The 16185-nt window shown below is 45.8% G+C and overlaps 2 protein-coding genes across 4 annotated transcripts; one reads left to right on the top strand and one right to left on the bottom strand.

Moving 5' to 3' along the window:
* Window positions 1-78: 78 nt before the first annotated feature.
* Window positions 79-8783, top strand: CPSF4 (cleavage and polyadenylation specific factor 4). 3 transcript variants are annotated; one of them, XM_077828877.1, is made up of 9 exons: window positions 79-248; window positions 1395-1445; window positions 2016-2168; window positions 2966-3061; window positions 3195-3288; window positions 4147-4219; window positions 4611-4699; window positions 5183-5278; window positions 7416-8783. In XM_077828877.1, the coding sequence occupies exons 1-9, from the start codon at window positions 146-148 to the stop codon at window positions 7588-7590; spliced, it is 930 nt and encodes a 309-aa protein (XP_077685003.1). In that variant the 5' UTR covers window positions 79-145; the 3' UTR covers window positions 7591-8783. The 3 variants fall into 3 exon arrangements, with proteins under 3 accessions (XP_077685003.1, XP_077685005.1, XP_077685004.1); XM_077828879.1 differs by lacking the exon at window positions 4611-4699; XM_077828878.1 differs by lacking the exon at window positions 4611-4699 and having other exon boundaries at window positions 83-248; window positions 5108-5278.
* Window positions 8784-10119: 1336 nt separating this feature from the next.
* ATP5MF (ATP synthase membrane subunit f) lies at window positions 10120-13875 on the bottom strand. Its single transcript, XM_077828881.1, has 4 exons — window positions 13774-13875; window positions 12767-12874; window positions 10820-10936; window positions 10120-10306 (listed from the first exon to the last, which is right to left on the bottom strand). The coding sequence occupies exons 1-4, from the start codon at window positions 13787-13789 to the stop codon at window positions 10278-10280; spliced, it is 270 nt and encodes an 89-aa protein (XP_077685007.1). The 5' UTR covers window positions 13790-13875; the 3' UTR covers window positions 10120-10277.
* Between the last annotated feature and the right edge of the window lie 2310 nt (window positions 13876-16185).

The following is a 16185-nucleotide window of genomic DNA, read 5'->3' as shown; positions in this document are numbered from 1 at the left end:
GGGTCAGAGGTGGCGGCGGGTGAGAGTTGAGATCCCAGCATCCCGCGGGCGGGCGGTCCGGAGCGGCTGAGCCGGTGCCCCCGCCCCCCTTCTTCCCCCCTCGGCCCCGCGCGTCCCCGGCCCAGGCCCCCGCCCCGCCGCCACCATGCAGGAGCTCATCGCCAGCGTGGACCACATCAAGTTCGACCTGGAGATCGCGGTGGAGCAGCAGCTGGGGGCGCAGCCGCTGCCCTTCCCCGGCATGGACAGTGCGTGAGGGGCCGGGAAGTCCGCTCCGCATCGCCACCCCCGGGAGACCCCCCCCTTCTCCTGGGGAGACCCCGCCCCACGGCCCCCCAGAGGGAACAACCCCGCCGGCCCCCGGGGGTGGGACACCCCCCCTCTCCTGGGGAGACCTCCCCCTTCACGGCCCCCCAGAGGGAACAACCCCGCCGGCCCCTGGGGGTGGGACACCCCCCCTCTTCTGGGGAGACCTCCCCCCTCACGGCCCCCCAGAGGGAACAACCCCCTCGGGCCCGGGGGTGGGAACACCCCCTCTCTCCTGGGGAGACCCCCCCACAGAGCTGTGGGGGGGGACACCCCTGCCCCGCTCCCTTGGGGAGACTTCTCCAGATCTTTCTTCCTAAGGGAACGTTCCCCTCAAGGCCTTGAGGAGACCCTTCCTTCATCCCTTTAACCCCCACCCCAGCACTGAGCAGATGGCCCCACAGGTTCTCGTTCATGGCCTAATGGAATGTGTTTTGTATTTTGGTGTCTGATCTGCATGCTTATTGCTTGAAAACAGATGTTATCTCATTAATGCTGGATGAGGGACACTAGGTACTGTGAGGAAGGTCAGCATCAGAATCCCCATCTTATTGATGGGGAAAACGGTTGGACAGAGAGGTGAAGTGACTTGTCCCTGGTCACAGCAGGTCTGTGGCTGAGCCACAAAATCTTGTGTTCTGATGATAGGACACCAGGAGTGGGAGGAGAGTCACAGTTTAACAATATGTGCTGGCGAGCCTAGTGTCCCTGTCTTTGACTCTGCTTGCACTTTTCAGATGCTCTAAGTCAGGGTCATCGTGCATCACAAGGGGCAGTGTGCTGTTGACCATGCTGTACTTGTTCAGTGGATAAATACTGTATGAGATTTCAGTCTCCAGGACTGTCAATTTTTTTCACAAATGTGAAACTGACATAAAAGAAACAACAAATACTCTGAAGAGCCAAATGGCTGAGACCAGCACAAGAAAGTTCATATATTCCATTAACATGCAGTTTGCCAGGGGGATTTTTAATACTGCTCTCCTGCTTTTGATGCCCAGAACTAGTGCATCTCCAGATGGAAGGAAACACTTTTAACATGGCTGCCGAGTTTCAGAAACCTTAATTGTGAATTTTTTTCTCCACAGAGTCAGGTGCTGCTGTCTGCGAATTTTTTTTAAGAGCTGCTTGTGGAAAAGGCAAGTGACATCCCTAATACTGTATTCTGACAGAAACAAAAATAGGATAAATAGGGGGGTTGGCAGTTCATTAATTATATTATCTTAATTTATAATACCCTAGTTATATTGCAGGGGTTGGGGAGAGAGAGAGAGACAGTGAGATGGAGATCAAGAGGGACCATATTTCACGCACTGGAGCTCTCCAAAGCGAAGATGCAATGGTGGGATCCCTGTAAGGTGGATGATGCGTGAACTGAGATGTTCAGGAGGGTGAGGCTTGAATTGATTATATGCAAACCCTTTTGAGGTGTTTGGGCACTGGGTACTAGACTGCCATGCAGAGGATCTGGCTGTTGAACTCCTAGCCATCTACGTGGATAAGCAGAAGACCTCGCTTTCTAGGGCTGTCAGTTCAGGACATGTCACCAGCACTAAATGGTAAATTCATATGCAAATGTAAAGACTTCTGAAATTCCTCCTCTTCCAGGATTCAAACAAAGGACCATCACTGCCCTGTAGGCCTGCATGAAACTTCTTGCACTAAAAGTTCCAACTTTTCATTCTTCCTTTTCCCCTCTCCATCCACAGGAGGCATGTGTCCTTTCCGACACATCAGTGGAGAAAAGACAGTTGTTTGCAAACACTGGCTCCGAGGGCTGTGCAAGAAGGGAGACCAGTGCGAATTCCTGCATGAGTATGACATGACCAAGATGCCTGAGTGTTATTTCTACTCCAAATTTGGTAAGGGGTGTTGTGGCTCCTCATTGACTTCACTTGCTAGTATGGGAATAGGCAAAGAGGACTCCGGTATATACCTGTCATCTCTGCTTCATCTGCCCTCTCTACCCTTCTATGTCTGCTACTGATGCTTGTTAGATTGTAATTTACGAGCTCTGATCAGATCAGTTTAGTCCCACATTGTATTTTACCACCTTAACGCTTCACACATTTAAAATGTTTTGTCTTTCGTAGCTTGTCCCTAACTTGAACTCTCTGCCCCATGACTTTAAGGGGTTTTGTACCTGTTATGCTGATTTGGATCAGAGTTGATTTGGATGAATAGATGGTCTCTACATGAATTATTTTTTCAGCAGATAATGAGTGACAGGAGGCTCAAGGGTCCAGAAATTTAATGCATCAGCCTTTCAGCTCTGGAGACCTGGGCTAAATTAACATATTGAGGCAACTTGTTAGAAAATTATAGTCCTGTAGGTTTCCTTGGATCAAGGTTAGCATGTAATTTGTAATTTCGCCACACTTTTGCTGTATTAAATGTTTAATTTGGCTGTAATGGCTTCCCTTTCCAGTGTACTTTATTTTTAAATGCGCATCTAAATAACCCAATTGAGCAAAATCTTTCTCACCTGCAGGGAGTATTTGTTGTTGTTGGTAAAGGGCAGGCAAATAGATTTTGTGCCTGGATTTAGAAATATTCATGACAGTTTTGCTGGGACTAGATGACTTAGGAAACAGAGCATGAATGAGGTTGAATCCCCTCCCAAAACAATACCTAAGGCGTGTGTTTGGCTTTCGTACAGGAGAGTGCAGTAACAAAGAGTGTCCGTTCTTGCACATTGACCCGGAGTCTAAGATCAAAGACTGCCCCTGGTATGACAGAGGCTTCTGTAAACACGGTATGTATGGTTCATAGGTGTTGCTTTTGTGGCTATAAAAATGAGGCTAATGTAATCCACCTCCCATATGTGCTACTGGTAGGTGCTGGGGTATGTGTGTAATATATGTGATCTATGAAGTTTTATGTTGTAGGTCCCCTCTGCAGACACAGACACACTCGAAGAGTCATTTGTGTGAATTACCTGGTGGGATTCTGTCCAGAGGGGCCTGCTTGTAAATTCATGCAGTGAGTATGTTCTAGGGCCTTTTCTGTCATCTGTAGTTTCCTCTCTGATCAGTTACCCATCAGGTCTGTTTTACCTATATTGCACCCATCAATGTAGAACATTTGCAGCACTGATGCAATAACTGTACTGTACCACACAGCTGAAGTTTTGTTCATATTTGAGTTTACCTCTTAAAAGTGAAAAGAATTTGTAGTCAGGATGACCAAAAGGGATTGGGCAAATCACACCAGTGTTCCCCAAGAAGACATTGAAAATGTCAGTCAGTGCTTACATGGTCAATACAACTTGTACAAAGCAGTTTAATTAATGACAGTTGATCTGGTCCCCTTAACTCTAGACACGTTATTCCAACTGTTATGATTTCAGCTGCACATCTGTTTTATTTTGTAGTATATATTTTTTTAATCCTTGCATATGAATCAGTTCATTCAATGGCCAAAATTGGTATGGGCATTTACTATATTGCATTGCATTTTCCAAATATCAGATTAAGGAGGCAAGTGGCTATTTACATATTTACACACACAACTCTGGGACATCAAACAAAGGTTGTGAGGACAATTGCAGATTCCATGAGTATATATCCAGAATGCTTCACAGCTGCATACAGAAATACTCTTTACTGTCTCAGTACCTCCCCTACCACTTTAGTTTATAAAGGCTAAGCAGCAGAACACAGGAGAGAAGGTCCACCTGTTGTGAAGCACAGTTTAAATAACTAAACATTTGCTTTGCTCTCTGGACAGTTATTGGTCTCTTAAGGAACTGGTTCAGTGCTGTGCTGGTGGTATATGCCAATTTCTGGTTTTAGTATCAATTCTCTGTGTGTCTTTTCTCTTTGTGTGTTTATAAACCAGTCCTCGATTTGAACTGCCTATGGGAACCACAGAGCAACCACCACTGCCTCAGCCGACACAACCCCAGCAAAAGGTACACGACTTGCCTGCCTCTCTCAGAGACAACACATTTGAAGCATAGCTCAATTAGATAACAAACAAATTTGACTTTGTTTTTTAAGAGGGCGTGTGGTATAGTGGTTAGAACAGGAACAAGCCATCAGGACTCTTATCCCACTCATTGTGTCTTGGAAAACATCTGTAAAATGGGTATAATCCTTTCCTATTTAACAGGCATATTGAAACTTGACCAAAAGTTTTTAAAGAACTTTGAGATCATTGGTGGAAATCCACCATAAAAATGCAACGTATTATCCTTTTCCTCTCTCCTCTTACTTCTGGCATTGATCACAGTTGCTGCCTTCTTCATTCTGGGGTTGTTTTTTTTTCCTCCTAACTGAACCCCTGATTTCCCTCTTCCACAGTCATCATTCTGCTGCTGCCACCTTCCTTCAGCTGAGAGGGCAAATGCATGGCCAGTAGTGATAGTTCTGTTCCGTGGACTGTCTGGAAGGTGGGCACTGTGTAAGCATTAAGCAGTGCACCTGAGCTCTGCTACGCTGACAAGCACAAGTCCTAAGATCACTGTATATTGCAGTATAAGCCCTTGGTCACAGAGCACTACCATGTTACATAGTATATCATCTACATCTGTGTTTTCTTTATTCCAAGAACCGTCTGCCAGATTAAAAAATAAAAATCTGCTTGACACCTGTCACAGAGCTATAATGGACATATCCAGCAGCCTAGCCCAGCTCTGTAGATCTGTTTTGTGAGGGAAGTCTTGGTTGCTAGGTCAAGCCCTGTATGCCCTACTGTTTCTGAACTTTCATCTCTGGAGCTTGGGCTGGCAGATAACCTTCTAAATAAATTCAGAGGAAAATTTATCATTCAATGTATGGGATGTTCTCTTCCCTCCCAGCAAAATAACAATCCGCCATTACAAAGGTCATCATCCTTGATCCAGTTAACAAGTCAGAACTCTTCTCCCAACCAGCAGAGGACCCCACAAGTCATCGGAGTTATGCAGTCTCAAAACAACAACGTGGGGAACAGAGGTCCCCGGCCGCTGGAGCAGGTCACGTGTTACAAGGTAACTCTCAGAGGGTGTTTGCATTTGAAAAATGCAAGGTAAAAGTCACCTAAACTGACTAGTGCATCCTTTGTGCTGCTAGTCACCTGTCACATCACTTTTCACCTTGGTGCAGAGTGCAGTAAAGGGAACAGGTGGCTGAGTTGCTGGGGCACCAGGGCCTGTGAAGAAGAATTGACATGAAGAAAAGTATTGAAATGTATGCACTGGTTATTCAACATGTATTTTGGATAGGGGGTGCAGCTTGGTATCAGGGAGTTAGAATTGAACTATAAAGCCTGTGGGTTGGTAATGACGGTCAGGTGGCTCCTCAGTGGCCTGTATGAAGTGATTCAATGCGCTTGATCCACTTGTTAATCACAGAAAACCCCACTGGTGGCAGTTAAAAGGACATTATCAACCTGAAATTGAGCCAGTTTCAAAAAACTTGTCAAAAGTTGTTTCAGATGCTACCCCTGCCCCTGAATGTTCTTCCTTGCATTTTCCTATTTTTAAAAAGGCTTCTATCCTGTTGCTGTGTGGAAAAAATCACCCAAACAACAGGGGAAAGTGACTATACACAATGCAGTCAAATCAAGAAAGGCTGAAGATGGTTCTGTCACAGCACACTTAGTTCCTGCCAAACTGAGGAACAAGACATCAAACCCAAATTTCTCAGTTAGTGTTGCAGGCAGCTCCTCAATTAAATTGAAACCTCAATTTCCGTTAACATTTTGTAGAAACATCCCCGAATGCTACTGTAGGTAGCAAGGATCTTCTTAGCCACTCTTTTCAGTGAGTCAGGCCAAGATGAGCATTAGCATTAATACTGAACCTAAACATTTTTTTATTCAAAACTAAGTCACTTAATAATCCAAACATACAACTAAGACTGTTTGTTTTTTGGACTCAGATTCCATCATTATCTTCTATAACTTGACATTTCTTCTGGCTACATGATTATAACAGCAAACATCCAAATCAGTTTCACTGACAACCTCTAAGGCTCCAATTTAATACAAGACTTGGGTTTCAGTGGAGGCAAAGGGCCTAAACCTACCCACTAAAGTTATCCTTGTGAGTTTTGCCATTAACTTCCTTTGTAGCAGAAACTCTAATTGGGGCTAGTTGTATGTCATAGTTCGGCAGGGCAGCAGGGGAGAAGTCATAGACTTCCAGTGCTCTTTTACAACTAATCTATGCAATGCTGTTGCCTTTGTCAAAGGTAAAGCAGGAAAGCAGCACAAAAGAGGACATGGGGGCAGCAGCAGTTCTCTTCTCCCTCCCTCCTGCCCTGTTCTCTCTCTTACCACAGGGCTTCCCCACCAGGCACTGAGATTGTATGTTCAATGGTTTCTAACTTTCAAGTCAGATGTTTATTGGAAAATAAAGGATATTCTGATTTAAATTAGTTACCATGACTCTTGTCATGCATTTGTTTGGTTTGATTATCAATGCATGACTTTCCATTTTTCTGCAGCTGGAGCATTGAAGTCACTACTCTACCCAAGGCTAAGCAGTTTCTCTGCATAGTCATCAATAAAAGAGTGCTGTCAGGCTGGGATTTAAAGAAGTAATTCAAATAAATTGTACATCTGGAGAAAGTAGGAGGGTCGGATTACGATATGTCATGGCTTCATAGTTTAGAAGGCTATTTCAGAGCATAGAGAGCATCTTTTGTTCAGATTGAGTTTTATCCTTGTAGTCCAGAGTGGCTGACAAGAAGACTCTCATATCTGAACTTCCATGTTCATCATACACATTGATCAGAGCAGAGTCCTTGAGGCTTCAGGTGCTGAAATACAGCAGGTAAAAAGCCTCCTCTACAGCAGAGTAATGCAGTTAAATCTCCTCAGGGCTTTGTGTGTCTCTATTGCAGCCCTTTCCCACTGGTAGTGCCAAGAACCCCAATGTTCAGATGAAACCTGGGTGTTCAGGTTATAGGACCAGAACTTACCTGCCACTAACAGTCAAGTGGCCCCAAAAGGGTCTGTGGCAAGAATCTCATTCATGGTATAGTACAGAATGTATTAACTTGCTGAATATTGTCTCTTGTGTACAAATGGTATCATTTCCAAACTAGAACTACTTGCCAGTTGATTTGTTAAAGCCACTTTTGGGAAAAGCCACAATAATGTCTCACTTTTTTCCTTCCTAGTGTGGTGAAAAAGGACATTACGCCAACAGATGCACCAAAGGACATCTGGCCTTTCTTAGCGGACAGTGAGACAGCACAGAGGGAAGAGAGTGCAAGGAGGATCTTTACACTGGGGAAAGGTTTCCGCCTAGCACTATTCCTTGAACTATTGATCAGGTTGTTTTTTTTTTTTTAACGCCATTAGTGAAAGAACTGTGGCCAGAGGCTGGCTGCTGATAAACATTTTTGTAACTGTCCAATTTTTTATGTTTTAACCTTTTAAAATAGATCTTGGCCTCTGCCTTCTTTCACTGAGCCTAGCTGGGAGGTAGATCTAAAGGCAAATAGATGTGCAAGCCCTCACCAATACAACATTCAGCATAATACACATCTTGCACAAGTGTGTTTCTGTAAAGGATAGCCTTTGGGAACCTCCAACCTTTCGTTAATCCTTGTGCAAGGAGGAAGACAAACTGGAAGAACTAGTACTTGAAATGCCTCCCACTTCAGTGAGGGAGCTTGTCATGCAGCCCTTGAAAGGAGGCCCCATGTTCCCTTATTCAATCTGAGATTTCTTAACCTGCTCTGATGGCTCACATAACATGTTGTGTACCAAGATGTAAAGTATTTGTCCAACTGCAATAAAAATTTTTATGCTTTGGCTGGAAGCATTTCCCCCTCGCTGTTCTGCAGGGTGAGAAGTTGGTCCTTGTATGTGAAAACCACTTCTAGTGGAATGAACTTACATTTATGGTTTTAGCTGAAATCACGAAAGCGTTGGCTGTAGAAGAGGAGCAGGTCTGTTCTCACCACAGCAACCCTGAACTCAGAGCTGAAGTAGCTTTGACGGTGTAACAGTGTATGGATACCGACAGATGAAGTTAGTGGGCATTCCTACAAGCAGTCAAATTGCACAACTATCTTCACAGGCTCTCGAAACATAAATGGAACTATATTTTCTTGAGATTGCTTTTAAATTGGACTCTGAGTGTGAGAGTATCCTCTTAGGAGCATGTTTTTCCAAGCCAAAACACCTTAATTTTGTAAGACTTTATTTCAAAGGGCCAATGACAAAGGGAATTAAAAAAAAAAGCCCCACTGTTGCATCTGGAATATGTGAGCCTTTTCTGTTCTCGAGCATCTGTCTACATTTGCCTATCTGCCTTTGTTTTTTCCTTCCTGTTTTAAAGTTGGCTGTGAAAATTAGATTGTGATTTCTCAGGAAAAGGGTAATGTATGGCTGGGAAGAGATAAGGCCCTGTGTTGATTTAAACTGATTAATTTAAAAAACATGTCAGTTTGTAGAAGCTGTACTTACTGATACTCCCTCTAGTACACAGTGGGACATTCAGACTTAAAAGTTAAAATTAAATCCACAAGTGTAAATTGGTTGACTGTACTACTCATTCTGCATTTTTCAGAACACACACATCAAGACTTCTGTTCCTGAAGTGTATAAACAGGTACCAAACTTGTGTTTATACTTCCAGCACAGGGCTGTGAGAGACTCTACAGCTCTAAGCAAGTACCCAGTCTACACTTACTCTTATGCAGATATGCTTTAGTTCACTATAGTCAGCTTGTGTTAGTAATTTTTTTCAAGCCAGACAGTAATTACATCTTTATAATACGGCTGAACAGAGAAGTGCCCCCTGCTATCCTCTAGGAAGACCTTTATTCTAACCATGTTCTTAACAGGTAAGCCTCTGTACCCCATTAACAGCTGTTATCAAACACTTATCACTGTTAGCTTTATATAATCAACCTCTTGTAATTCATCCATAAAGCACTGGCCCCTGCATCCTTCTGAACACAGTGGCATCATTACTTACTGATGTGTTTTGTTAGTGTATATGGTCCTGAGTATATCAAAGCTGTGGTGCTTTAAGTGACAACCATGTACTCTCCATTGCTTATTTAGACTTTCACCATCACGGTTGGAAGTATCAGCTGGCAAACATGACTTTGCTGCTGTAGAAGTTTCATTTAATCTCCACCCCCCCACCCCGCCCCTTTATTTAAAAAAAAAAACCACTCTAGCTTTAGCATAGTTGCTTTTCCCTGGGATTTAGAATAATCTGTCACGTTCCATTTCAAATTCAGGCTACTCTTTTGCTTTCATTCTGCCTTTACCATCACTTGGGCAAGTTCTACACACATCTATGGAAGCCTTTTAGGACCAGTGGCAGGAGCTGCTTGGCAACATGCTATTGAAGACAACCACGATCAGAGATCTTACTTAGTAGAACAGTACAGAATAAAAAGGATGAAAGGGTTCCTCCAGCAGAGAAATTTTGTTTTGTATGAGGCAACCATGATTATGAGTTTTAGGCATCTGTGGCTACAATAAAGTGTCTGTTGGCATCTTAAACAATTGAATTCTCCTTTGCTCCACTCACAACAGTAAGAATCCTGTTAAAACAAGTTCTGACCAGTAACATTTGCACCAATTTGGTTGAAGTGAAGGGATCATTAAAGTAGAAGATACCCTATACAGTGGTAATACTGCTCAGTAAAATAGTTAAAGATTAATCAGTCTTATCCTTAGTCATTTGCGCTGCACATTAGACCTATTTATTATTAAATAGCAAAAGGCTTTCTAACCATCTTCCTTGTACCTACCATGGCGGGGGGGGACGACGACGACAAGACACACACACTTTTCAGCACCAGAAAGTGAAAGTCTCACAATATTAAGAATATTAGCTACATAAACCAACCAACCTTAAATGTACATATTTTATTGGTCATAGAATCTGCCTGGAATTATAACAGTACAGAATTCAGTGAAAATGGCTTATATGCCTTCATCAGGGAAAGTTGTTCCAGCAGCTGAGTCCAGGTCCAGGGCTGTAACTTGCATTGCTGCAGTAAGTTAATGTTTCAATGATACTTCCTCCAACGATCATGCTCTGCATTATTTAAATTAAAACAAGTCAGTATGCTGAAGTCATAAAGACCATGTTTAGTACTTACGTATTTAAAGTACAGTCTAAGATTGCACTACACAGCAGGCAGTTGACTACTGCTGGACAGTAAAAGCAGTGAGATCATCTTTGTTCGCCATTAGCACAAGTACTATTTTGTAAATTATTTAATTCCTAAATATTACCAAACCGCTAATTCATCTTCACAACTTCTGACAGGCAAGTATTAGACCCATTTTCTACATTGGTTAAAATTAAGTGAAGGTCACAAAACAGCAGAATCGGGTTAGAATTTAGCCCCCGGATTCCTAGTCCCATGTTCAATCTGTTAGTATGTGTCTTGTCAGTGTTTCTCGGATATATAAATAAGAAAGTTAAGCAATCTCTCTCACTTTGCTTCCTCTTCCAGGAACAGTTTTTGAAATAAAATGTTTTTCCCCAAATAGTTCTACAGACTATTCTAGTGTGCCCAACCATACAAAATAAGGTTTTACTTACTCAAATGCTCATAGTTCCAAACGTAGCTGACAACAACATAACCAAAAAGCACCATAGCGATACCACTGATGCCCCCTTTCTTCACATTGATGTACTTATTTAAGTAGCTGTCATAACCTAAATAGGGGAGAGAGTTATTTTCTTAGGTTCAGTGTCAATTAGACCCTGTATACAATTATACCTACGACTCAAAAGTCATTTTGTACAGTTACTTACTGCACCCCTTTCAAAAGAAATTCAGATGAGAAAAAATGCAACAAAAAATCCCTGGAGATGATAGATGCTCTTTTCTAAACATACTAATGCAGTGGTTCTCAACCTATTTATCATTGTGGGCCACATCCAATATTATCTGTATTGCCCTGGGGATGTCACATGGGCCACAGCTGTGTGCTGACTGGGCCACAGGTTGAGAACCACTGTACTAAAGAAACAAGTCTACCAGAAGACAACTCTCACGTTAAGAAAAATAGGATTAGTATTAGCTTTAGACTCATGTATGGAAAGGAGTAAGAGTGACTCAGTATCTTGTTTCAAGCCAGACACTACTGTGACTTTCATGAGATCAAAGTTGTTTCTCCAGTTATCCAGTTTTTTAAAGAACTATATGCTCTGTCTACCCAACTATGATTAGTCAAGAATACTTTAGCTCATTGGAAGCTACATGTGTTTAAAGATATCTGAAGATGCATATGGCACCTACATAAACCGTGAAGTTACACAGAAATACAGTATTTAGAAATTGCTTAGTCCTTAGGGTTTTTGCAAAATTGTTACTGAATTTCATTAGTCTTTGTATTATGTTAATCTCTACCAAAAGCTTGTTTCACCTAAAATTACACATTTTATTTGCCTCTTGTGATAAAATTCAGGTCCCACACACTAATTTTAAGGAATAAGCAGGCCATTTTACTGACTTAAAACTTCTAAAAGATCTATTAATCGATATGTAAACTGAAAGCGTATTAAACCTCTGAACAGGCTGACAAAGCAACCTTAATGAATTCACACACGTTCAAAAGAACAGAACAATATACTATAAAAGGCAACATTTCTGTGCCTGTTTTAGGAACATAAGAATTGACATATTGAATCAATCAGTGGGCCATCTAGTTTGGTATTCTGTCTGCATCAGTGGCCAGTACCAGCTTTTCAGAAGCAGCACCAGGCAATTGTGGGATAACCTGTCTCCAGGGAAAATTTTTGCTTAACCTCTACAATAGTTAGAGGTTGTCTTATGCGCCAAAGTTTCTTCCTCACGGGAAGGATGGTGACAGTATTTTTAAATATGTGCATGGTGCTGGTCAGCCTCAGTAGAGGAGATACTCCCACTTCCTTAACGAGGGGCAGCATTCCCCACTGAGGGTAGGTCTACGCTTGTGGTGATGTGCAGGATACAGAAGCTGCACACCCAGCTACCACAGGTATAAACACCACCACAGATGATGAGGCACAGCTCTGGCAAGTAGGGTTAAGTACCCAACATGCCTGAACTCTAGGGTATATGCCCTATGTGGCTCTCTACAAGTCTAGCATACCGCTGCCACAGTGAAACTCCAGCAGCTGGGAAAGGCAGAGCTGTCAGAGCCCTTCCTCACTGCCTCCCCCTTGCCAGAACTTTTCTTTGCCATGTGTATCTACACACGGCAGCGAGCGTGGATGCAGGCTGTTTTTCACTGTGATGGGTAGACAAGGTCTAAGTCTGAGAGGAGTGGGGGATGGGTGGGGCATATACTACCACCTCGTGCTCCCCAGCAAAGCCAGGTATGGCCATTTAGGCCCAGATCCTGCAGTTGGCTCTGAGCAGGATCTGAGAATGTGTGCAAGGTTAGGCTATGTGGAAGGGATCTAGAGGGCAGGGCAGCTCCACATCTGTCCTTGCCGTCACTAGCTCTTGACATTGCCCTTTACCAAGGCTACCGCTGCTGGCTCATGGGGCAGACTCACCTCTTCGCACAGCCCCAGTCAGCCCGGAGGGGGTGAAATCCCGCATTGCAAACCAGCTGGGCAGCTGGCCCAGCTTCACGTCCAGCAACCTGGTATCTTTGACGGGAACTGAGACATAGAGAAAGCCCAGTCAGTGCCCATTTGTCTGGGAGTAGCTGCAGCACCGGGACAGGGATGGAAAGAATCACATTGGAGGGGAGGGGATCCGAGAGGTGAGCAACGGGGGCAGGGCTCCTGGGGGTGTGGGGTGAGCAAGCACCCCCACCCAGGGGACAGGCAAGGGGGGCAGGGCTCCTGGGGGGCGTGGGGTGAGCAAGCACCCCCATCCAGGGGACAGGCAAGGGGGGCAGGGCTCCTGGGGGGCGTGGGGTGAGCAAGCACCCCCATCCAGGGGACAGGCAAGGGGGGCAGGGATCCTGGGGGGCGTACGGGCAAGGGGGGCAGGGCTCCTGGGGGGCGTGGGATGAGCAAGGACCCCGGTCCAGGGAATGGGCAAGGGGGGCAGGGCTCCTGGGGGGCGTACGGGCAAGGGGGGCAGGGATCCTGGGGGTGCGGGGTGAGCAAGGACCCCCGTCCAGGGGATGGGCAAGGGGGGCAGGGCTCCTGGGGGTGCGGGGTGAGCAAGGACCGCCGTCCAGGGGACGGGCAAGGGGGGCAGGGCTCCTGGGGGGCGTACGGGCAAGGGGGGCAGGGCTCCTGGGGGTGCGGGGTGAGCAAGGACCCCCGTCCAGGGGATGGGCAAGGGGGGCAGGGATCCTGGGGGTGTGGGGATGGGCACGGGGCAGGGATCCTGGGGGTGTGGGGATGGGCACAGGGGGCAGGGGAGGGCCAGGCACTGGAGGGAGGAAATCCTGGGGGCATGGGGGGGGATAACCTGTGAGGGAAGGGGTCACGCTGCGGAGGCCGGGCTGGGGCCAGAGGCAGCCCGCAGGACCTGGACCCAGGGCTGGGCGGGAACCAGCCGCCGCCGCCTCCGGTCACCTTGGAGCCCCCGGGGCCGCACTCACCGGGCCGGTCCGCCATCTTGCAGCTGCGCAGGGTGTAGGTGCGCAAGAGAGGAAGACGGGCAGGACGTGGCGCTGAGACTCACGGGAGGAAGGGCTCAGACGCCGGAAGTGAGGCAGCCGCTGCCGGCCGTGGGCGGGGCGCCATGATCGGGAGGGCGGGGTTGCCTGGCTCCGGGCTACGGGCGAGCAGGCCCTCCCTCGCGTGTCACGTGCCAGGAGACACCGCCCCCCCCCTCCCCCCCCCCGTGTGACCAGACCACCCACGTGTCGCTTGCAAGGCGACGCTCCCCGTGAACAGACCCCTGCGGGTCACCTCCCCGGGCCCTGCACCCCGCCCAGGGGCCGCCCTGTGCTCTCGGGGGCGACCTTTGTGTGGTGCCTGACACACAGCAGCAGCTATGCCCGGGCACCGTCTGGACTTTCCCCCAAACGTTACCCCGGCCTTGTGTCTGCCTGAGAACGGCTCCGTTGCGCATTCTCCCCCTCGCCGGACTCAGTGCCGTGTATCGAACTGACGTCACCTCGCGTGAGACTGTCACGAGCTAGGGACGCAAGAGGCGGAAGTCGTGTGAAAGCGTAGTGACTCGTGGTGACATAGGGTAACAGCTTTGACCCGTGACCAAGCGGTTTCACCCTGCGTCGGAAATGTCTGCACAGTGCATCTCTACGCCGTCTTGCAGAGAGGCCGCATGAGGACTTCCGTGCGGAACTTGATGCAATGCAATGATTTTTGTATGCAAATAAGATCAAGTTACATGCAATATCACCTACCATCTCAAGGCAAAGACATAGAAACATAGGAATTGCCAGGCTGGATCAAAGCCAAGGTCCATTCTGGTCCAGCGTCCTGCTGCTGATAGTGGCCAACACCAGATGCTTCAGTGGAAAATGTAAGAGCCTTGCACTAGGCAGATGTGGGAAACTCTATTCCCCACATTAACAGCTTCTCTACACTTACAGGGGGATCGACGAGCGATGCATCAGGGGTCGATTTAGCGGGTCTTCGCAGTCGATTTAGCGGGTCTAGTGAAGACCCGCTAAATCGACCGCCGATCACTCTCCCATCTACCCCTGTACTCCACCGGATCGAGAAGAGTAGGGGGAGTCAATGGGAGAGCGTCTCACGTCAACATCGCATAGTGTGGAGCAGGCGGTAAGTTGATCTAAAGCTATGTCGATTTGAGTTATGCTAGTCACGTAACTCAAATTGATAGCTTAGATCAAATTTCCCCGGTAGTGTAGACAAGGCCTAAGTCTCATCATCATGGAACATAACAGAGAATAGCTTAATACACGAGATGTAATATCCCTTCCAAAATTTATCAAATATGATGCAGTAGAACCTCGATTTTATGAACACCAATTTTATGAGTAACCGGTTATATGAATTTTTTTTCCTGTGGGAGAAAAACAGTAATCACATAATGAAAGTAATGCTGATGAAGACCAAGTCAATATCCCTTAACATTCCAATGCCCTCCGTGCATTGGAAATCACGATGCAGTGTTTTGAAGGACAAAAAGAAAACAATGCAGTGCATCGTTTTGCAACTTATGCACCGTATCTTCTGTACTTTTGAGATGTTTAATTTTATTAACGTTTTGATCCTCCATTAGTTTGTAAAAGAAGGGGTCTACTATAACTTTGGATATTCTTCTTAGCCATGTAAAGGTCCAGACCCTTTTAGAATCTTGTTAAGTTTTTGGGTCCAGTTACTTTCTGTGGCAATGAATCCTGTATCATGTTAGAACATCTTTGTTCACGAAACGATCACGTCGCAATGCATCATCATCACTTCATGTCTGGTCATCGTGAAGTCACATGAGTGTTCTCAAGGAACAATGCAGTGTGAGGACACTGAATCCGAATGACGTCATGTCATGTGAAAACATCACATGGGTTAGATCAGTGGTTCTCAACCTATTTACCATTGTGGGCCGCATATGCAGCTCTCTATGTGTTATGCGGACCGTATCCACACAATATATATACTACCTGTATGGCCCTGAGGATGTCACATGGGCCACAGCTGTGTGCCGATTGGGCCGCAAGTGGACTGCTGGTTGAGAACCACATGGGAGAATGTTACATGATGTCCAAATGGCAGCGCCACGCGATGAAGTTACATGATATTGTTGCCATATCACATCAGATCATTGCAGTGTAATAATGTTTCACAACCCTCCCAAAAGTTATTTGGGGTTTGCTAATATCCTGCAAGTGACATTTCCAGGATGTAGGATCAGTGCAACAAAAACAGGACTATCCTGGCACTGTCAGCTCAGATGATATCAGGAGTCTAAGGGCTGGAGAGTGAAACACCCATAAAGCTCTTTCTCTTTTACCGTTTCGAAAATACTAGAGAGTTGGAGGGTTTGATCTTTTTTTTCTATCTATGTTACTCCAGTGTTT

The sequence above is a fragment of the Eretmochelys imbricata genome, chromosome 10, assembly GCF_965152235.1.
Source record: "Eretmochelys imbricata isolate rEreImb1 chromosome 10, rEreImb1.hap1, whole genome shotgun sequence".
NCBI lineage: Eukaryota > Metazoa > Chordata > Testudines > Cheloniidae > Eretmochelys > Eretmochelys imbricata.
Note: the sequence above shows the minus strand (reverse complement) of the source record. Positions and strands in the feature narration are given on the sequence as shown.

Coding starts and splice junctions, on each gene's coding strand:
- CPSF4 (XM_077828877.1), top strand. CDS start 146: ATGCAGGAGCTCATCGCCAGCGTGGACCACATCAAGTTCGACCTGGAG. Junction 4,700..5,182: donor TTCCGTGGACTGTCTGGAAG/GTGGGCACTGTG, acceptor TCTCCCAACCAG/CAGAGGACCCCACAAGTCAT. Junction 5,279..7,415: donor AGCAGGTCACGTGTTACAAG/GTAACTCTCAGA, acceptor TTTCCTTCCTAG/TGTGGTGAAAAAGGACATTA.
- ATP5MF (XM_077828881.1), bottom strand. Junction 10,937..12,766: donor GACTGGGGCTGTGCGAAGAG/GTGAGTCTGCCC, acceptor TCCCCTATTTAG/GTTATGACAGCTACTTAAAT. Junction 10,307..10,819: donor TTGGAACTATGAGCATTTGA/GTAAGTAAAACC, acceptor TAAATAATGCAG/AGCATGATCGTTGGAGGAAG.